Here is a 22,952-nt window from a genome sequence, read left to right on the forward strand (position 1 = left end):
ATGCTGGATTCTAGGGTAAAACAAAGATTCATAGATTCATAGATTCTAGGACTGGAAGGGACCTCGAGAGGTCATCGAGTCCAGTCCCCTGCCCGCATGGCAGGACCAAATACTGTCTAGACCATCCCTGATAGACATTTATCTAACCTACTCTTAAATACCTCCAGAGATGGAGATTCCACAACCTCCCTAGGCAATTTATTCCAGTGTTTACCCACCCTGACAGTTAGGAACTGATAAGATCCTCGAGTTCCACACTGACAATGCAACCATGTATTTATATTGCAAATAGAATTTGTTTGAACAACTCTAGTAAAAAAAAAAAAAATCCTTCTAAAGATATTCCTGATTTAAAGAGAAATAAAATAAATGTAATGACTGAATAAATAAGCTCCACAGTGCAAACCATTGAGCAAAAACCAGTATGAAAAATTTCAGAGCCCAAAGTCTCTCAGTGCCACGAGAATGGAATCAGATATGCAAACTTAACTATTTTGGTCTCTGCTGCTCCCATTATTATTGAACGTCATATGATTCTCCTCAATCTGAAAGATGAGTATATTGTTTTTTAAATTGTTTGTTACAGATATCACTGCAGAGGATTTTATATCTCAGTCTTCTGAGAGAGAAAGTAAATACAACCAAATGAAGAAACTACTTTCAGAAATCATACCAGCTCAACTTGAAAATGTCCACATTTTCAGTGTCTTGAATATCCCAGGTCAAACCCGAGGGGTTGATGTTTGGTTTACAGTTTCTGGACCACCATATTATAAAGCAGAAAAACTTAACGGCAACATGGCAGTGTCCAAAGCACGGGTATGTGGCTTTCAACTCATTGAGTTAATTAAAATCTTGCATCTATAATCTAGTGAAAATGTTTGCACAGAATCATTGATTTTTTGAGAGAGAGAAAGATTGTATTTGACTGTACTGAGCAAAAAATTTCTTTTAGTTTGGCCAAAAGTTTCAGATATAGGTGCTTAAAGTTCAGACCCATAATCCATATTTAGGCATCCAAATACTATGACCTAATTTTCAGAGCTGCAGATTTTGATGGGCGCTGAGGGTGTTCAGTGTTTCGGAATGTCAAGCCACTCATTGAGTTGCATAACTTTAGGCACCCAAATGTGAATATTTTGCCCTTGGAATACTCTATTTCCTTTAGGAGTATGTGTTTCAGAACACGTATCTTCTACAGAGACTATGAAATCCTCCATAAGTGATGCATATGGTTGGGGTTTTTGTGCACATGGTTCTTGATGTTTTGCTTTATTTCCTCGGCCCATGTATTGAAATGTTCAGTAACTAGAACTCACAAAATTGCTCAGTCAAAAGCTCCATCTTTCTACAGTAAGTAAGCAGAGTGATAAAATAACCTTTTCCCGTCAGAGAAAAATGTGAGCTGAAAATTAAACACACCAAATCACTCCTGCAAATAAAATCTAATAAGCAGCTAAGTGACTTGCTATGTTGGGAGGATGTGCTTTGGCAATGCAACATGGACTGGATCCTCTTGCCATCAGGATCATGGCTATTTACTGCTGTTGCCCTTTACAACTACTTGCTCTCTAAAATCAGACTGAGATTAAGTGTCCAGGTCGCAGAGAGAGAGAGAGTATTTGGGATCTTTTGTTATAAGAGCTGAAATAAAATTATTCAGCTCAAAAAAAAAAAAAAAAAAAAAAAGTGAAATTCTTCACAAATTATTTAATAAATTCTCAATCAGTTCAAGTTAAAACAGTCCCAGTACGGAGGCAGAGGACTGAATGGATACTACGATGGAGCTACTCTTTCATGGCTAGTGGTGGGGTCTGTAGGCAGGTTAATGGCGCACTGGCAGGGACACTCACATTGCTACGGCTCAGGCTCCACCTCTTCTGTGGATAAATAAGATTTTGGTTTCTCAGGGCTGTGATTCTCACACTGTCTTCAGCATTAAGCTTCTTCCCACAGGAAAAGGCAGATTAATAAAACTAACTTTCTTCTCCAGCTTGAAATCATCTTGGATATAAGCATCACCCAGATTGGCATAGATGAGTGTGTGACTGCAAACTGCACTCATAGCACTGGATGCGTCAGCAAGTACAATTATAGTCATGTCCCCACAATAACTACTGCTGGAAGTGTCTCACTGGCATCTGTGATGGTCCTGAATAGTGCCCAGTGCACCTGTGCAGCTAGAGAAAGCCAGCATCTCTTCTGCTCCGCATACCGGACAAACCCATGTCTCAATGGTGGCACATGTATAGACACTGACTTGGGCTACAGGTTAGTAAAACTTTTCATGCTGCTCAGAACTTCTTCTAACTTAAAATGGGTGAGAAAGGGGCTCAGAGAAGCAAATCAACATTCATCACTTCTCAAAAGGCAGATCTGGCTGGATATACTTAATTTTGTTCTTGCAAACAGATTTCTCACCTTGCTGATGGCTACTTACGATCATCATAATCCTCAAAAGGCAGAAAGCATGCAAGTTGCACTGGCCTCCCTTAACTTGGAAGTATGAGAAGCTGATATTTGTGCAATCTAAATGCATTTTATTAGTCAGGGTATGTCTACACTACGAAATTAGGTCGAATTAATAGAAGCCGGTTTTATAGAAATCGGTTGTATACAGCCGATTGTGTGTGTCCCCACATAAAATACTCTAAGTGCATTAGTTCGGCGGACCGCGTCCACAGTACCGAGGCTAGCGTCGGCTTCCGGCGCATTGCACTATGGGTAGCTATCCCACAGTTCCCGCAGTCTCCGCCGCCCATTGGAATTCTGGGTTGAGATCCCAATGCCCGGATGATGCAAAACAGTGCCGCGGGGGGTTCTGGGTACATGTCGTCAGGCCCCTCCCCCTCCGTCACAGCAACGGCAGACAATAGATTCGCGCCTTTTTACCTGGGTTACCTGTGCAGACAACATACCACGGCAAGCATGGAGCCCGCTCAGCTCAGCTCACCGTCACCATATGTCATCTAGGTGCCGGCAGACGTGGGACTGCATTGCTACACAGCAGCAGCAAACTGCCTTTTGGCGGTAGATGGTGCAGCATGACTGGTAGCCTTCATTGGCGATCTGGGTGCCGGCAGCCGTGGGGCTGCATTGCACCAGCCCCCTTGCCTTTTGGCAGTAGATGGTTTATTACGACCGGTAACCGTCCTCGTCGGACAGCAGTGGCTGTCGATCATGGGCACCTGGGCAGACAATTATGGTTATCAGTCGTAGTATACTATTTTCTGCAAAGCACCCGGTTTTCTGCTAAGCACCCAGAAGAGGCCGAGGGCGATCTGGGTGCTGGCAGACATGGGGCTGGCAGCCGTGGGGCTGCATTGCACCAGCCCCCTTGCCTTGATGATGATGGTTATCAGACGTAGTATGCGTAGGATGGGGCACCATTGCTACACAGCAGCAACCCCTTGTCTTTTGGGCAGTAGATAGTATATTACGACTGGTATCCATCGTTGTCATACTGCAGTGGGTATCAGATTGTGCAATAGACCTGAAGGCTAACTGCCAAGCGCCCAGTATTTGCTGCCAAGCACCCAGAAAATGCCAAGGGCTATCAGTCATGCTGCACCGTCGTCTTAAGATGTAAAAAATAGATTTATTCTGTATTCATTTGCTTCCCTCCTCCCTCCTGCTAAACCCAGGCTTTTGAGTTCAATCTTTGGGGGGGGGCCATTCTGTGTGACAGTTGTTTGTGTTTCTCCCTGATGCAAAGCCACCTTTCTTGATTTTAATTCCCTGTACCTGTACACCATGTCGTCACTCGCCCCTCCCTCCCTCCCTCCTTCCCCTGGTCCGTCAGATACTACTTTCGCGCCTTTTTTCAGACCAGACGCCATAGCTAGCACTGGGATCATGGAGCCCGCTCAGATCACCGCGGCAATTATGAGCACTATGAACACCACGCGCATTGTCCTGGAGTATATGCAGAGCCAGAACATGCCAAAGCAAAACCAGGACCAGGCGAGGAGGAGGAGGAGGCGATTGCAGCGCGGCGACGAGAGTGATGAGGAAATGGACATGGACCTAGACCTCTCACAAGGCACAGGCCCCAGCAATGTGGAAATCATGGTGTTAATGGGGCAGGTTCATGCTGTGGAACGCCGATTCTGGGCCCGGGAAACAAGCACAGACTGGTGGGACCGCATCGTGCTGCAGGTGTGGGACGATTCCCAGTGGCTGCTAAACTTTCGCATGCGTAAGGGCACTTTCATGGAACTTTGTGACTTGCTTTCCCCTGCCCTGAAGCGCCAGAATACCAGGATGAGAGCAGCCCTCACAGTGGAGAAGCGAGTGGCGATAGCCCTGTGGAAGCTTGCAACGCCAGACAGCTACCGGTCAGTCGGGAATCAATTTGGAGTGGGCAAATCTACTGTGGGGGCTGCTGTGATCCAAGTTGCCAGGGCAATGAGAGACCTGGTGATATCAAGGGTAGTGACTCTGGGAAACGTGCAAGCCATAGTGGATGGCTTTGCTGCAATGGGATTCCCAAACTGTGGTGGGGCGATAGACGGAACCCATATCCCTATCTTGGCACCGGAGCACCAAGCCACCGAGTACATAAACCTCAAGGGGTACTTTTCAATGCTGCTGCAAGCCCTGGTGGATCACAAGGGACGTTTCACCGACATCAACGTGGGCTGGCCGGGAAGGGTACATGATGCTCGCGTCTTCAGGCAGTCTGCTCTGTTTAGAAAGCTGGAGGAAGGGACTTTCTTCACGGACCAGAAAATAACCGTCGGGGATGTTGAAATGCCTATCGTGATCCTTGGGGACCCAGCCTACCCCTTAATGCCATGGCTCATGAAGCCGTACACAGGCAGCCTGGACAGGAGTCAGGACCTGTTCAACTACAGGCTGAGCAAGTGCCGAATGGTGGTGGAATGTGCATTTGGGCATTTAAAAGCGCGCTGGCGCAGCTTACTGACTCGCTCAGACCTTAGCGAAAAGAATATCCCCATTGTTATTGCTGCTTGCTGTGCGCTCCACAATATCTGTGAGAGTAAGGGGGAGACCTTTATGGCGGGGTGGGAGGTAGAGGCAAATCGCCTGGCCGCTGATTACGCGCAGCCAGACACCAGGGCGGTTAGAGCAGCACAGCATGGCGCTGTGCGCATCAGAGAAGCTTTGAAAACCAGTTTTGTGACTGGCCAGGCTACGGAGTGAAACTTCTGTTTGTTTCTCCTTGATGAACCCTCCGCCCCTCCCCCCCCGACCCGGTTAACTCTACTTCCCTGTAAACCAACCACCCCACCCTCCCCTACCCTCCCCCCTTCAAGCACCAGTTGCAGAGGCAATAAAGTCATTGTTACTTCACATTCATGCATTCTTTATTAATTCATCACACAATTAGGGGGATAATTGGAAAGGTAGCCCGGGATGGGTGGGGGAGGAGAGAAGGAAAAGGACACACTCCAATTTAAAACTTTAAAACTTATTGCTATGGAAATCATCTAGGGTGGAGTGAGTGGGTGGCCGAAGGCCCCCCCACCGTGTTCTTGGGTGTCTGGGTGAGGAGGCAATGGGACTTGGGGAGGATGGCTGTTGGTTACACAGGGGCTGTAGCGGCGGTCTCTGCTCCTGCTGGCTTTCCTGCAGCTCAACCATACGCTGTAGCATTGGGGAGGAGGGCTGTTGGTTACACAGGGGCTGTAGCGGCGGTCTGTGCTCCTGCTGCCTTTCCTGCAGCTCAACCATACGCTGTAGCATATCAGTTTGATGCTCCAGCAGACGGAGCATGGACTCTTGCTTTCTGTGTGCAAGCAGACGCCACCTCTCATCTTCAGCCCACAACTTCCTCTGTTCCTCCCGCGATTCAGCCCGCCACCTCTCCTCCTCAGCCCGCGATTCAGCCCGCCACCTCTCCTCTCGCTCATATTGGGCTTTTCGATAATCAGTCATTGACTGCCTCCACGCATTCTGCTGTGCTCTGTCAGCGTGGGAGGCAGTCTGTAGTTCTGTAAACATTTCATCACGTGTCCTTCGCTTACGTTTTCGAATATTCACTAGCCTCTGCGAAGGAGAAACATTTGCAGCTGGTGGATGAGAAGGGAGAGGTGGTTAAAAAAGATACATTTTAGAGAACAATGGGTACACTCTTTCACGTTACATTTTGCTGTTCACATTACACAGCAGATGTGCTTTCGTTACAAGGTCGCATTTTTCCTCTTATATTGAGGGCCTGCCTGTTTGGTGTGAGAGATCACTCACGCAGTGCCAGGTCACAGATTTCAGCTTGCAGGCAGCCATGGTAAGACACAGTCTTTTGGCTTTTTTAACCTTCTTAACATGTGGGGATGGTTTCAAAGAGTACTGCTATCATTAACCATACCAAGGACCCGTTGGGTTGGCCATTTAAAATGGGTTTGCAATGTAAAAGGAGGGGCTGCGGTTTCAGGGTTAACATGCAGCACAAACCCAACTAATTCCCCTCCCCCCCACACACCCAATTCTCTGGGATGATCACTTCACCCCTCCCCCCACCGCGTGGCTAACAGCGGGGAATATTTCTGTTCAGCAGACCAGGAAGGGGCACCTCTGAATGTCCCCTTAATAAAATTGCCCCATTTCAACCAGGTGACCGTGAATGATATCACTCTCCTGAGGATAACAAAGAGCGATAAGGAATGGATGTTGTCTGCATGCCAGCAAACACCAGGACCATACGCTGCCATGCTTTGTTATGCAATGATTCCAGACTACGTGCTACTGGCCTGGCTTGGTAAAGTGTCCTACCATGGCGGACGGGATAAGGCAGCCCTCCCCAGAAACCTTTTGCAAAGGCTTTGGGAGTACATGAAGGAGAGCTTTCTGGAGATGTCCCTGGAGGATTTCCGCTCCATCCCCATACACGTTAACAGACTTTTCCAGTAGCTGTACTGGCCGCGATTGCCAGGGCAAATTAATCATTAATCATTAAACACGCTTGCTTTTAAACCATGTGTAATATTTACAAAGGTACACTCACCAGAGGTCCCCTGTGTGCCCTCAGGGTCTTGGGTGAGTTCGGGGGTTACTGGTTCCAGGTCCAGGGTGATAAACATATCCTGGCTGTTGGGGAAACTGGTTTCTCCGCTTCCTTGCTGCTGTGAGCTATTTACATTATCTTCATGCTCATCTTCCTCGTCCCCAGAACCCGCTTCCCTGTGTCTTTCTCCAGTGAGGGACTCATAGCACACGATTGGGGTAGTGGTGGCTGCACCCCCTAGAATGGCATGCAGCTCCGCGTAGAAGCGGCATGTTTGCGGCTCAGCCCCGGACCTTCCGTTTGCCTCTCTGGCTTTGTGGTAGGCTTACCTTAGCTCCTTAATTTTCACGCGGCACTGCTGTGTGTCCCTGTTATGGCCTCTGTCCTTCATGGCCTTGGAGACCTTTTCTAATATTTTGCCATTTCGTTTACTGCTTCGGAGTTCGGCCAGCACTGATTCATCTCCCTATATGGCGAGCAGATCCCGAACCTCCCGTTCTGTCCATGCTGGAGCTCTTTTGCGATCCTGGGACTCCATCACGGTTACCTGTGCTGATGAGCTCTGCGTGGTCACCTGTGCTCTCCACGCTGAGCAAACAGGAAATGAAATTCAAACGTTCGCGGGGCTTTTCCTGTCTACCTGGCCAGTGCATCTGAGTTGAGAGTGCTGTCCAGAGCGGTCACAATGAAGCACTGTGGGATAGCTCCCGGAGGCTAATAACGTCGAATTCCGTCCACACTAACCCAATTCCGACCCCCTAAGGCCGATTTTATCACTAATCCCCTCGTCGGAGGTGGTGTAAAGAAACCGGTTTAAAGGGCCCTTTAAGTCGAAAGAAAGGGCTTCGTCGTGTGAACGTGTCAAGGCTTAATTCGATTTAACGCGGCTAAAGTCGACCTAAACTCGTAGTGTAGACCAGGCCTCAGTCACTTCAACCAGTACCACAGCAACTCACTCACAAACTCTTCCCACAGGCACAAACTCCTCGCTTTCCATGTTTTTTTTTTTTTTAATGACTAATCTTTAATACTCAGCATATTGTCAAACATGGAAGTGAGGAAAGAGTAATACACACACATACCTTGATCCCGAAGTGTGTGTGTAGATTTATATCACCCCTCACTTACGCTTAACTATCTCTGCGGTGGAAAGGCAGCAGCAACTGCCCAATAGTTCTTGCAGGAGGTGACAGTGCAAATCAAGGTATTTAACTGAACCTGCAGAGACCCTGTCCATGGTAAAGCCCACATCCAATTCCAATATGCTGCTCAAATGTATTAAACATGGTTCCTCTTGCTACAGAGGAACATAGTCTTTTCACAGCCTCCTGCCATTATCATTCACCCACTTCAGAGACTTGGTCCATGGATAGATCCCCCCCACCCATTTCCTTTGTTGTCATTTGTAGGGATTTGCCCCCCCCCCCCAGTCTCTTCAGGTACTGTACTGTATAGGAACTGAATAGTACAACTGGTGCCCAAACTTCCTCTCTTCCATTATCCTTCTTTCCCATTAACAATCCTTCCCACAATCTGTATTCCTACCATTCCTTATTCCCATTGAAATCTCTTGAGCCTCCATGGGAAAAAAAGCTCCTCACATCTATGTTTTTGTAACATAAATAAAACAGATATAATTAAATATTTCAAAACAGTGAGCCTGCCATCACCCTAGTGGCTTGTAAGTTGTATCCCTTTCCCTGCTTCATTCATCTGTTTTGCCTGTTTAGATTGTAAGCTCTTGAGAGAAGGGATTCTCATCCTGTGTGTATAGCATCCAGCACATTTGAGGTACTATAAGAATATATATACAATAATCCACAAATCTGATAACTAGCAAGAAATCCTCTCTCTCTCTCTCTCTCCCTCTGCGTGACATTAAAGAGTTAATAGCAGAAGGGTATTGCGAGGAGTATTGCGTAATATTATATATTACGAGGAGCACTTCATCGGATGAAGTGGGTTTTAGCCCACGAAAGTTTATGCACAAATAAATTTGTTAGTTTCTAAGGTGCCACAAGCACTCCTCGTTCTTTTTGCTGATACACACTAACATGGCTACCACTCTGAAACTTATATATTACGGTGGCTTAACTATTTTTTCACAAAAAATCCTTTATGTACATACTGCACATTATTACCTAAAACTAAACTGCTTGTAAAAATAAATGAACTAAGTACAGTTTGATGCATAAGCTTTGATTGTGATTATTCACTTGTTTGTTCTCCATGTGGTGATCTGCAGTGTGTCTCCCACTCATTAGTGTGAGTTAGCATGGTTTGTGCTATATATTAAGGATCATTTCCTTAAGGGTTATATTCTGAGTTTTCAGCTTGGAGAAAAAACAAATTAAAGTTTTCCTTTACTCTTATAGCTGTAAATGCCCTGCAACTTTTGATGGGCCTGACTGCCAGCAAACAAAACGTACCTTCAGAGGGCATGGTTATGCCTGGTTCCCTCCCATCAAGCCTTGCTTTGAGAGCCGTATCTCGTTGGAGTTTATTACTGAAGTGGCTGATGGCCTTCTGTTGTACAATGGACCAGTAGCACGCAGTCATCCTGGAGAAGTGGAAGACTTCATTGCTTTAGGTTAAAAACTTTAACAGATTCATTTTCTGCGTGAGTTCGCGCATGCATGCGTGTACAACTCAGGTTTTTATTTACGGTCTTGTACTTTCTTTGTCTCTTAAAGGAAAAAAAAAATTAAAAAAATTTCTTGGCAAATGAGGAGCGTTCAAAACAACTTACCAGCACTTCAAGTTCATTCTATGTACTGTTATTCCTTCCCTGCAGGCTAAGTGGTTTTAATACTATTAAAAAAATGCAGTTTAAAAAGACTCATGATATCTGGGACAGCGCTAATCTGCATCTCATTCACACGCTAAAAAACTCCTTAAACCGAAATTGAGTTGGTAGTTTTTAGTTCATGTGGATTTTAATACTTATGTGGTTGACTTTTGGACAGGAGAAGGCTTATTGAATAACTGTTTCTTTTCCAGAGCTCTCTGACAGTGTCCCATCACTGACTCTGAGTCATGGCTCTGGGGTACTCTTCCTGCAGTTGTCTCAGAAAGTTAATGTTGCAGATCGCCGCTGGCATAATATAAAAATTATAAGTGATGGAAAGGCAAGTATAAAAACAATCCTGTAAAACCTTTGGTTCATCTATCTGGATATCATTTGAAGATAAGATTGCTGCTTTTAGTATAGTGTCTGGCTAGATATTTCTGTGTCCCCTACCCCACCCCCAATGGCCATGGCATCAGCTTCAGCAGGCATTACAGACTTTCAGATTTGTCTCCCATCCTCTTTGTCAGGGAGGCAGCATTATCTAATGATTATACCACAGGGCTGGGGCAGGGCCGCCCGGGGGGAGAGGGGGCAAGTGGGGCAATTTGCCCCGGGCCCCACAGGGGCCCCCACGAGAATATAGTATTCTATAGTATTGCGACTTTTTTTTTAATGGAAGGGGCCCCCGAAATTGCTTTGCCCCAGGCCCCCTGAATCCTCTGGGCGGCCCTGGGCTGGGGTAATCTGATTAGTCATATTCCATTCCTGACTTGCTGGAGTGACCTGCAGCAAATTCCTTCATTGCTCTGGGCTGGACTCTGGTCCACCAATTTCAATTATGCCACTTAACACGGAGTAAAGTGAAGCTAAAGAGGCTGGAGATTGTATTGAAGAATTTCTTCTGTGCAAGGGTAATCTCTGCTGATCTGAAACAGGTGGAGGTGACTTCACTGCTGTCTGTGCTGGAACCTGAGAAGGGGAGAGGGAGGGACCAGTGACCAGTTGGCTGAAACTCCTGGAGTCTTGATCAGCCTCTGCTTTTCACTGTACCCACAGCTCTGTTTGGGCACAGCCAGGGGAGAATCAAAACTTCTGTGTCTGGTTTTTCATCTATAGAATAGGAATGCTAATGTATAATTACCTACCTCTGAGCTCTGCAGGTAAAAACTCATTATTATGTTAATACAATTTTCCTGCATTTTAACTTGTAGTTAATGGCACTGGCCTGTTGTATAGGTGATGTAAAATCTGCAATTAAAAAACAATTTGATCTTTAATGTAATGCATTTTCCACTCTAGAAAGTGCAGCTGATCCTTGACCACTGCGTAAATGTTTCAGTTAAAGATGACAATGGCATCCTTAAGGAAATCTCCCAGATGGATCCGTCTGCCTGCGAAGTTTCAGAAGAGACTCCAGGAAATGAGAGGTAAAAACAAAACAGATAACACAACCACAAAAGAACCAAGAAAGAAAAGGAAAAACACCAAGTTACTGTTAATCTAGGTTGACTGCTACTAATTCTTTCCTTTTTTCCTCTCCTCCTCGAATGCTGGCAGGTTCCTCAACGTTCACCAACCTTTACAGCTGGGTGGAGTTAAGAAGGCCTTGCCATACCGTAATTCACAAAAGCACTTCAAAGGGTTTGTTGGCTGTATACGGAATGTCATCGTTGACAGCAAGGTAAGAGTGTCAGGAAATCATTCTTTGGGGCAATATTTTTAACTGCAGCTGCCTAAGGTGTTCCCCCGGCCCTCCTTTTCTAGGTCTATGACTTGGAGCATCCTGCAGAGTCCTTAAACAGTGCGCCAGGCTGTACTATGACTGATGAAATGTGTCACAGAGCTGGGGCCCTCTCCTGTGGTATTCATGGCAAGTGCATTGGTGAATGGGGCTCTTTTAATTGTGGCTGTTACCCTGGATACGCTGGATCAAAATGTGACAAAGGTACAGTTAGTCTTGGGGAGAAATGAATCATGGGAATCTTTGGGAATAGGCAGCAGATATACCATGGAATAGAATTTGTTTAATTTGATAGTAGTTGGTTGGAGCCAGTAGCTAAGTAATGCAATGCCTTGCTCTGTGAAAGGTTTGAACTTGCAGATATTGAAGTACTTATGTTCACTTGTTGCACAAAGGAAGTGTCACAATGAGGGTCTTCGCAGGACTTCATTTACCTCTTTTGTGGTTTCATTGTGTGAGCAACATCTGACTGGGAATGAGAGATGGGAGGATTTGCAGTTTCTCTGTGGCTCATGCCCCCATTTGTTTCAAGTTTCTGATTCTTGTTCTAAAATGAAGTGCAGCTAATACTGCACCTTTCAGCATCCTTGGTGGCTATAGGCAAGAGGAAAGATGACACAGGGGTTAAGTTGCTATCTTGGAGACACAGGTTCAATCTCCTTGCGCTGCCACACTTCCCATGTGATCTGGGGAAAGTCCAAGTTAGTTACCAAGAATGGAATCTATGTGGACAATCACTTGAAGAAAGAATGGTCACGGCTCTCCAATAACTGTGGTTCTTCAGGATGTTGTCCACACAGGTGCCACGACCCACACTCCCACTGGGTTGCTAATCAGAACTCTGTTCTTATGGGGTTCTCATTGGTAAAGGAACTGAGCGTGGGTTTCAGCCACTGTCCCCTGTGCACTCAGCTGTGGGAAGGGACAAGATGGCTGGGGCCACCTGTGCAGCCCCAACACATAATGCTATTCAAAAGAATCTGATCTCATGACCTTGGGGAGCACACACTGAGTGGAATTGCTGTTGGAAGCACATCTTGAAAAACCACAGCTACTGTAGGGTGAGTAATTGTGCTGTGCTCTCTTTACTAGGTCCATGTGAATTATATAATGGAGGTCGCACCCTTAATAGCTTGTGTAGGACGAGCTTATTGCACACACCAGGGGCTCCTTGCATTCCTCCATTTCCCCCCGCCCCCACCCAAGCTCTCTGTGTGCCACCCTCCCATCCTCCTCTAGTTCAGGGATTCCCTGCAATTCCCCCAATCTCTTTCCTGCCAGGCGTCTGTCTGCCTCCCATCTCCCCCTCTTCTTGTACCAGTTCCCCCCATTCTTCTCCCATATCAGTGACTCTGTGTGCACCCTGATTCCCATTCCCCCTCAGACATCCATGGCATCGGCACTGTGTGCCCCAGATCAGGATTCCCCATTTGCCTCAAAATGCCAGGGGCTGTATTTCCCCCTTTATCCCCATACCACAGTCCGCCAACCCTATCCCCCACTAGGGGTTCTCTATATCTTCCAATCCTCCCTCCACCTATTCCAGCATTCCCCATTCATACAGCAAACATAGTACCTATCTTTAAAATGGGAAACAAAGAGGACCTGGGGAATTATAGACCAGTCAGTCCAACTTCGATACCTGGAAAGATACTGGAACAAATTATTAAACAATCCATTTGTAAGCACCTAGAAGATAATAAGGTGGTGATAAATTCATATTGGCTATTATCTAAGAACAAATTTTGACAAATCAACTTAATTCCCTTCTTTGGCGCAGTTACTGGCCTAGTAGATGAGGGGAAGGAGTAGAAGTGATATATCTTTTCAGTAAGGCTTTTGACACAGTCCCACATTGACATTCTCATAGACAAACTAGAGAAATATGGTCTAGCAGCTCACAAGTGCAGCCACATTGATTCACAGACATTCCTTCACAGATGTGCCAGAACACAAACAGCAATAATCCATTATCACAAAGTTACCCAAGAATATAATAGAAAGTAGCCATTCTGACACAATATACCTTTTGGGGGGACCTTCAACTGCTGTGAGAACAGTGGCTGACTAAAAGGTGCCAGATTAGTTTTTAATAACCTTTTTAAAGATGTAAATCCTGGCTGTATGTGATACCACCTCCCTATGCCTTGCCTTGGTTCTTGCTGTGATAAACCCATATATTAGGGATTCTACCATTGCCTCCCACCTCACCCACTACTTGGGCCTTCACTGTGGCAAGTTTTGCAACATGAAACTCGTCTCCCTGATGACCGCCCTTGTCTCTCTCCATGCTTTAAAACAAAATAAAAACCCCACTGACGCTTTTAAGTTTCAAAATTGGTTTTTAGATCACTTTTTTGGCTTTTTGTGTGCTATAATGCCCTCTCCAGTTCCTGTATTCCTGTACTTGCTATTTTTACCTGCTCTAACTTTTGAGACAGAGGCCAGAGTCTGTGTAGCTGTGTAGCTTTGTGTTCCACAGCACCCCAAGCACCTTGGCCAGAGTTTCTTTTGAACTAAAATCCTTATGTTGAGGGTTAGTTTATCTCTTCAGAGCTCTGTGTGTGTACAAAAGTTAAGGTCTGTGTGAGTGCCAAATATTAAGATGTTACATTTATATTTTCCATGTGTTATGTTTAGTTCTTCTGGAGTGGGCCTTTGGAAGGGACAGTTGGATTCAGTATGAACTGAAAAGTTTTCTTAGTGCCCACATTACCCAGGTCCAGCTCATGGTACGCACCCGTGTTTCCTTCAGCACCCTTCTCAGCATGGCATCAGCAGACGGGAGTAGATACATCAGATTGGAGGTAAACAATCCAAATGCTGTTCTGTCAGTGGTGTTAACTTGTGCCACTGCACAATGATCATAAAGAAGCATCTTCTGAATATTTAAAGGTGCCTGTTCCTCAAAGGAATAAGGGCAGGGCTTTGCCCCTTTGGGTAACGATTCTTTCCTTAGAAATAAATGCAGCTAGTGCAGTGCTGCTTGGCCATACAGGGAACACTTCCCACTTATTAGAATTTGTGGCTTATGTTCTGATGTTTGGACATGTATTTTTGGTATAAGTGTGAACATTATTAAAGGTCTCTTCCCCTGTGTTCCTGTAGGTGGTTGATGGACATTTTGGTGTTAATTTCAATTTGGGGGACAAAGAGCAGCGTCTGAGACTGAGCACATTACGCATAGACAATGGCCAGTGGGTTCTGCTGACTATGGAGCGCTATAACAATGAGTTTACCTTGCATGTTAATAATGGCGGAGGGGATCGCGAAGTGACCTCCTTTATGGGTGCGAACAGATGGTTTGAAATGGATTTGGCAAGCATTGTGCTAGGAAACCACCTTCCTAACCACTCAGAGAGTGATTTCCAAGGTAGGTGACACATGAACCACGGAAATGGCATGTTAGGGAATAATGAGACTCCAGGCCCCACATAGACATATCTACCGAAGGTTGGAGTGGCCTTGGAATGCAGGATCTGGCCTCTGGCTGGAAATTCAGAACTACTGCCTTGCCCTCAGTTTGCCAAATAATGCCCTAGTACTGAGGTAAATTGGATTTTTGATATTTCCCACTGTAGACGTTGGCAGAATAAAGCAAGAATTAGTGGAGTTCCAATCCCTGCTCTGTGGGCCTGGAGGGAGGAGAACAACACTGAGATTGTCCCAACCTCTTTCCCCCCATGCCAGAGGGGAGGGGAGGATCCATATCAGAATATTTACTGCAGGGTGGGAGGTGGGAGGTTCTGCACAGAACTTCACTACCCCTACCCCCATGGCTGGGCTGGATGGAGGTGGAGCTCTGTCTGTCAAGTTTTGGGCAAAGCAGAAAGCAGTCACTTGCATCTGGGTTCCCCTCATGCTCCTTACTCAGCCTGCAGCAGGGTGGGCGAGGAAAGCCCCAATCAAACCACCTGCTTCACAACTTCAACTCCCTTGAGCTCTGCTGCAGGACTGCTCTAATGCTGTGCAGGGCCAGCCAGCAAGAACACAGGTGCACATGTCAGAAGGAATCTTGACCACTAGTAAAATAGTGTTTGCGTTATTTAACTCTTATCCTGTGATCAGACTATTTTGCATGCAAACAGGGATCATTTTGATAACGATACAATTCCTCAAAGATGTTTAAGGAACTTTGCAATGCAGTGTGCTTTGAGAGGGTTTGTGAGGAACACTGTATGTTTCTGTCTTTGTGCTTTTCTGCTCATGTAGGTTGCATGCGTGATGTCCAGCTGAATGGTCAGCCTCTTCTTGGGGATGACAAAAGCACAGAGTTCAGCTTCATTCTGAAGCAGCAAGGCGTCACCATTGGCTGTCATTCCAATGCTTGCCGCAGTCAGCCCTGTCACAGTCCTTTCCATTGTGTAGACTTGTGGAGAAGGCATGAATGCAGGTACACTTAACTTTTATTTTTCCTAGGGGAGTGGGACCCTCTCTCTTTCTACATAAGGCCCTGCAGATTGCCACTATCCAATCCACTTCTAAAGGGAAAGCTCCAGGGTTCTCTCCCATATACTTACCTGGGAACCACATGGCAAGGAGTCTGGCATGCTTTCTGACTCCCCGGCTTTCCATGAGGAAGATTTATGTTCTTACAGGAGTTTTACCCCTGCATTATCTTTCCAATTTCATGCTGGAAGATGAGGAATACAGCGGCACCAAGCCTGTTCCATGCTGCTGGCAGATTAAGTCCCCAAAGGGACCAGTCCCAGGATGGGGATCCTCTTTCCAAAATGTCCAAATAACCAGAACAAAGCCTGTATCCAGCCCTGCCACAAACTTGCTCATCCTTTTTCTCTGGATGTCAGTGGGGGCTACCAGATTCTCCCCCTGGTTCTGAATGTGTGTGGAGGGAAAACACCTTTCCTGCATCTCCAGCTAGGACTGGTCATGTTTTGAAGCAGACTGTTCCCCTCCTTTGGGGAAGAAGTAGAGCTCTTCGAGGAATCTGGGGTATCTCTTGTGTATTTTCTTGTTCTCTGGGCATTGTGGCAATGCTACAGGCAGGAGTTATGAAGCAAAGTAGGGGGACACCTGGAGTTTCTGTTTACATGGCAATACCTAGAACGTCCATTCAGTTCACAGCTATTTCATAGTAGTGATGTGGCATGAGTGCTTCTTGGTTTTTATTTTCTTTAAAAGCTTTTATTATTGGTTTTAGAAACATGTGTAAGTAGCAAACTTGAATTACTGAACAATTTTCACTGCACAACGTTTACAAAGCAGCATGCTCTTCCTGTCACCACCATCACCCAAAATAATCTGTTGGTTTCATCATTCAGGTGCCCAACTGGCAAAGTAGAAGTGACGGATAATCTTACAGGGATTAAACACTGCACCTCTACACCCTGTGGACTCTGGAACTGTAGGAATGGGGGTACCTGTGTGGCACATTCCCAAGACAAATTTGTCTGCCATTGTCCTGATGGCTATAAAGGAAAGTGGTGTGAAATCAGCCAGGTGAAAGCAGGAAAACCAGTTGGACTCAGCTCTGGCTCAATCTTGGCAATCAGCATGTGCCTCCTTGTCTTTCTAGGTAGGAAAGCAAATATTTTTAATTTATTCTCACACTACATGTTACACCATTGAAACAAGGACACTGCCACTTATGAGAGAGAGCCTTTTATTTCTGCTATGAGTCACCAGTTCAAATTCATCTTAGCATAGTAACAACTGAAATTCATTATCACATAATTGCAGTTCACTGGCTTCAGGACTGGTTCAAGTAAAACTAGATTCCCCCTCCATTCACTCCCACCTCCCTCTAAAGCTTCCCCAGGTGCACCCAAGACTGCACGTGCACCTATTTCACCTCCAAGCCTCAACTGCCCCAAATTCCCATGTTGTTATCGTCACATTGGTATTCCAGCAGCACCTACAATGTGGTAAGCACTGTTCACATTCATAGGAAAGCACAAACCCTTCCCTAATGAGTTTGCAATGTAAGCAGACAAGCAATGTACAAGGGGTGGGTCAGAAAGAGAGACAATCAATATAAAAGTTGTATATATTTTATATATACGTTCAGTACAGATTAGTTGATCTTTGATTATATTATTCATACATGGCTGTATGTTCAACCTATCCAATATTAGCCAGGGCTTGGTGGGAAATGGTTTTCCCGTCCTATGAAAAATGTTGAAATTGAAAATGTTTTCCTGTTCCACAGTGAGGCAAAACTGAGGCCTTTTGACATTTTTTGGGGGGGTTGGGGGGTGGGGTGGAGGAAGAGACCCACACCAAACCCAGAATAGCTAATAGGTTAGGACACTGACTGGGGATGTGGGAAACCCAGGGTTCTTCCTGATCTGATTCAAAACTGCTACCATTTTGACAAATTGGCATTTTCTGACACACACAACAAATAAAAATAACAGTCATTAGAAAAATTCTTGACCAGCTCTAGTCCAGACTGTTGTCAAAGTGTGTGCTCATTTACATTGCTATCAATACGTTGAAGTCGGTGGGGGTTGTTCAGTATCTGGACTGGTGTGAATAAGCACAAAAATGTTTGGCTCCTTGTGTGCTTTTTGCAGGAGAAGTTAGGAAAATAGTGGAAGGTTCTCTTTTAAACAGGAGGAGGGGGAACCTGTATCTGCCCCAGCCAGGATCGTGGGGTATGTCTACACTGTAATAATACACCTGCAGCTGGCCTGTGTCTGCTGACTTGGGCTTGCAGGGCTCAGGATGCAGGGCTATAAAACTGCTGTGTAGATGTTCAGGCTCGGGGACCCTAACTCCTCACAAGGTTGCAGAGCCCAGGCTCCAGCCCAAGCCTGGACATCTATAGCCCCGCAGCCTGAGCCCTGCAAGCCCAAGTCAGCTGACATGGGCTGGCTGTGGGTGTTTTTTATTGCAGTTGTAGACACATCCTGGGAGAGGCATCCTATTTCAGGCTCAACCTGTTACCCCAAAACTCTGTCAGCACAAAGCAGCTGATGTATTACTGGAGAATAAGCCTTGAAAATAACATTTAAATTATGCCTCCCACAACTGCATTTGGGACAGAAATGTCTGAGTCGATCCGGATTGACCTATGTGAAATGAGCTCAGATTACATGTATAAAGTTTTGTTTAGTGTGGTCATAGGACCACATCACTTTTGATCCTCCTTGTTGGCAGTTTCTGTTTCTCTCACCTTCCCCCCCCCCCCCCCCCCCCCCCCCCCCCCAGTCTTTCATGTTGTATCTCATCACTCTCTCACTCCCTGGCACCTAGTGGTTAAAATCCTAAATTTGCTGGTGGCTTTGTGTGGCCACCACACTTCCATGCTCTATTGTCCCTTCCGTGTCACTCATTTAGAAAGGGACAAGGAGAAAGTTGTATTTTTTTATTTTTCCTGACTGATTCCATGGCCAAAGGTTAAAGTTCTAGGATCTGGGCTCTTATCCAGTGCTACACCCCGACAAGCACTTCCTTCAGATAACATGTCCCTTCTCCTTGTTTCTGGTTCGAGTTCAGGTATGAACTGATGCTCTAATGGCATTTCTTTTAAAGAAGATTCATGGATAACCATAGTGTTTAGGACTATGAAAAGTGCTACAAAAACTAAATTTTATTATAAACTGATTGCTTAGCTTCTCTCTCCTAATAAAATTGTCAACTCCCCATATTAACAATTAAAACAGTGTACATATCTCAGAAAAGTAATGACTCAAATGATTATATTACATTTGTTATCTTCATTAAAACAGTGTTTTACTTACTTTGGGTATCTTATTTACTCAGGATTGGTGAAAGGCCAGAGAATGGCCAAAATGCCTTCTATTTAAATGTCCTAATGGATTCCTGTAGGTAAGTAAAATACCCTTTTAATGAAGTTTATGATGTAACATATAGATGATTCATTACCTTCCTGGAGAGTGTACTTATATTTAATTGGATACTGGGGTTTAAACAATGCATTTCTTACCTGGGAATGTGGATATTAAATTATTAAATACTAATTTTTCTCAGGTTGTTTTCAAATGTGATTACATTTCACAGGAGGGTAGAGGCAACATAATAAACATATTTGCATCTGTTTGTTCCAGCTCTGTTAGTCTCTTATACAGTGTGGAGTCAGTGGGGGAGATCAGGGTTTCGGAAAGGAGGAGTTTATCACATTCCTGAAGAGCATGAAAGCTGGGAGGACGTTAGAGAAAATGTCTTCAATTATAATGAGGAAGGAGGGGGAGAACATGACCAGGTATGGTACAGCATCTTGACAATATTTTAAACACACAGCAATTCAGACCTAAATGGATCTCTCACCTTCCTGTCAAAGAAACAGTATATTGAGAAAATAAGAAAACAAAATTTCAAAAAAATGTGTGGAACTTTTCAAGAGGTATGTGCGACTAACTAAAGCACCCAGATGATCTTGCTCACATAACCCTCTTCTTCCCTAACCCCACCCCACCCCAAAGTTTTTCTCTAATGACATGTCTTGTCTTAGATCTGAATCTCCTGGAGGCAGGTTGTTGTGTATTAAAGTACCTTGCACTTAGTGTAAGAACTTGTGAAAAAGAAGGGAACATAAGGAAATTTGTTTCTCACGCACAGATGAACACTACCCAATAACAGCAACAGCAAGGAATTTATGTAGGCAAAAGTATCCTGGGAGTAATTACTTCACTCTTACTTTGGAACTTTTCAAACTCTGTTTACTATGACTTCTCTATGATGGTGTCTGAGAAGAGTTATAACAAGTGTGCTCAGCTTGCTTTTTTCCTCTCATTTAGCTGGACCCTATCCAAGTCACTTCATGTTTTAAAAGAGGAAAAATATTTCTTTGGCTCAAATAGATCAATTCATTCAGGTGTATAGATCAGTGGGGCATACAAGATTCCCAAGCAGCCCTCTGTAGGCTTCTTGTGGGGTCCTGAAGTTACCTTAGGGCTTGTCTGCATGGGGAATTTGCAGGGAAGATGGTGAGAAATTACTAGGGGGTGAATTTAAAGCCTGGAATAGCTATTCCACACTAACTCCCCACGTGGACACACTTATTCTATACTAACAGCTTGTCTGCACTACTGGCCTCCGCTTCCACGCACTGAAAGTTCTATAGGGCACTTTAACCTCTTGCTGTCAGAGCACTGTGGAACTTCTAGTGTAATCACAGGTCCACACAGTCAGTTAATGCATGGCAGGCTAGTGCACTGTCGATTCACGCCCCAGCTTGCAGATAAGCCTGAAGAGTGCTTTGTGTGGTTTAGGTTAATACATTTTGGAAGGTTTTGCTTGAGCTAATGCACTATCGCCACGGCAGCATGGGCAGCAGCTCAGACTATCCCCCAGAGTACAACCCCATCCAAGATCCTAGGTACATGTTCAGGTGGCTAGCCCGAGCTGCCACCCATGCCACCACAGCCACACTCCTATTTTTAGCTTGCTGTTTTGAACATAACTAGTGTGTGTACCTCTCTCTGAGCTAGGAATTGCATCTCCCAGCTGCAGTGTAGATGTACCTTTAGTGTGGAATAAGAGTGTCCACATGAGCTAATGCAGAATAGCTATTCTAGGCTTTATCCCTATGTGAATAGCATAGCTGAAGTCGACATACTTAGATCTACTTACCACAGTGTCTTCACTGCGGTAAGTTGACAGCTGATGCTCTCCCGTCGACTCTGTTTGCACTTCTCGTTCTGGTGGAGTACCGAAGTCGACGGGAGAGCACTCAGCTGACCCCGGCTGGATCGATCGCTGCCCGCCAATCCGACGGGTAGTGTAGACAAGCCCTAAGTGCGTTATCAACAACGTAGCAATGTAACATGTATAACTCCATTCTGCAAGCCAGTGAAGTGTTTATACACTATACAGAAAGACGTTCTGATCTTCTTTCCGCTATCCCCAAGTGTCTACTTTGCTTGATCCCATCCCCAAAGGCCTTAAATTAAAGGTCTGGACAATGTTTATAAGGGTGTGTGCGCTGGGGGGAGAGAAAGGAAGTGTAGACAAGCCCTTAATTTTGTTCTTACCTCCTTCTTCGAAGCCCTCCCTCACAGCCACCATCCTTACAAGTAGTGAAGGACAGAGGTGGGGATAGTCCATCGAAACCATCCGTGGCTTGTAGGGCTTGCTGTCATGCTTGTCTCTTTTACCAACAGAAGTTGGTCCAATAAAAGAAATTACCTCACCCACCTTGTATCTCTAAAAATCTTTACTCTATTTAAATACTTCACTTTTGAAAAGGGAAATGGTGATTATAGGTATCCCAGATACTGGCCCAGGGTAAATATTGTCTGGGGGTTTGGAAAACTTTTAACCTTTTTTTATTATGACTTGACACGCTGTTGACATAATGACTTTGGAGTGGAGGTTCCATTTACAGCCATATCTACCTTCCACTTTTCTGAATTTGCACGTAACATGGTGATTTTTGTTTGTGGCCAAAGACTGTCAGTATTCAGAGATTTTGTCTAATCTGAAGGTGTCATCCCTTTTCAGATCCTCTCTTTTCTTCAGTCTGTGAAGATCTCCCATACTCTGTTTCATTTGTGAGTTTAAAAAAGCCCATTGCTTGTTGTTTAGGGCATTTGCTTTGTGTTGTACATGTCTCTTTAATGTTTGCATTAATTAATGTGTTTCAGACTGCTTATGATATAGATGAATTAAAGAAACCCCTGCAAAGCGTCCCCCAAATCTCCTCAGAAACCACTGCTCCACACTTCAAGACGCATTCTTGTCCAGAGAGAGACCAATTTACAAAACACTCACATAAAAGAGACTCAAATTCTGCAGTCACCAGTATTTCAGACTTCAAGGAATATGTGTCTCAAATAATATACGATGCAGACAATGATCTACGTAGTCTTCCAGCAGACACTGTTCACTTTTACTGCTTAGAGGGGCAGTGCTCTCTGGCAGGGAGCCTTAGTTCCTTAGACTCCTCCAGTGTTGATGAAGATCTAAACTATGATGACCTCCATGAGTGGGGATCAAAGTTTGACAAGCTTAAAGAACTCTATGCGCTTTCAAATGAACACTTGTAAATGGAGAGATGGGAACCCAACACATTGCTGTGATATGAACTCTACTTAGTGTTTTGTATAAGATGCTAAAATGTTTCTAATTAGTTAAATAAATAACTTATTTATTGAGTCAGGCATTTCATATGAATCACTCACCTTTCCCTTAAGTGACAGTCTGAATACAAAATCTTTTTGTATGTACTGTATAAATAGATATTTAAAGTTAGAAATTTAAAGGTTTTTTTTAATGTGTGAATTTTCTTGAATACTTTGAAATGTAGGACTTTCATAGCATACAAATAGCTTTATGAAATACCTTTATTTTATGTAGGCCAAAGTGAGTTATTACAAACATCCTGTATGCAAATACTTCAATTATTTTCTTCTTGGTCTTAGTGTGATTACGAACAAGTTGATGCTTACTGGTGGCGAGATTTTTATAAAATTGCAAACATTTTGGACTGTAAAATCACAACTATAATTATAGATGTTAAATATAAA

The 22,952-nt window shown here is 44.7% G+C and overlaps 1 protein-coding gene across 1 annotated transcript in view; it reads left to right on the forward strand.

The window, feature by feature from the left end:
* Window positions 1–22,472, forward strand: part of LOC112107820 (neural-cadherin-like) — a 66,733-nt gene extending 44,261 nt beyond the window's left edge. The window contains exons 20-32 of the mRNA XM_026659129.1: window positions 587–819; window positions 1,994–2,271; window positions 9,343–9,557; window positions 9,968–10,095; window positions 11,058–11,185; window positions 11,316–11,439; window positions 11,523–11,703; window positions 14,140–14,306; window positions 14,608–14,872; window positions 15,712–15,892; window positions 16,782–17,035; window positions 19,533–19,687; window positions 22,071–22,472. Coding sequence (XP_026514914.1) covers window positions 587–819; window positions 1,994–2,271; window positions 9,343–9,557; window positions 9,968–10,095; window positions 11,058–11,185; window positions 11,316–11,439; window positions 11,523–11,703; window positions 14,140–14,306; window positions 14,608–14,872; window positions 15,712–15,892; window positions 16,782–17,035; window positions 19,533–19,687; window positions 22,071–22,472 — 2,711 coding nt within the window. The remainder of the gene's footprint in view (window positions 1–586; window positions 820–1,993; window positions 2,272–9,342; window positions 9,558–9,967; window positions 10,096–11,057; window positions 11,186–11,315; window positions 11,440–11,522; window positions 11,704–14,139; window positions 14,307–14,607; window positions 14,873–15,711; window positions 15,893–16,781; window positions 17,036–19,532; window positions 19,688–22,070) is intronic.
* The last annotated feature ends 480 nt before the right edge of the window (window positions 22,473–22,952 follow it).

This window comes from Terrapene carolina, unplaced genomic scaffold (genome assembly GCF_002925995.2).
Source record: "Terrapene carolina triunguis isolate 2854851 unplaced genomic scaffold, T_m_triunguis-2.0 Scaffold58, whole genome shotgun sequence".
NCBI lineage: Eukaryota > Metazoa > Chordata > Testudines > Emydidae > Terrapene > Terrapene triunguis.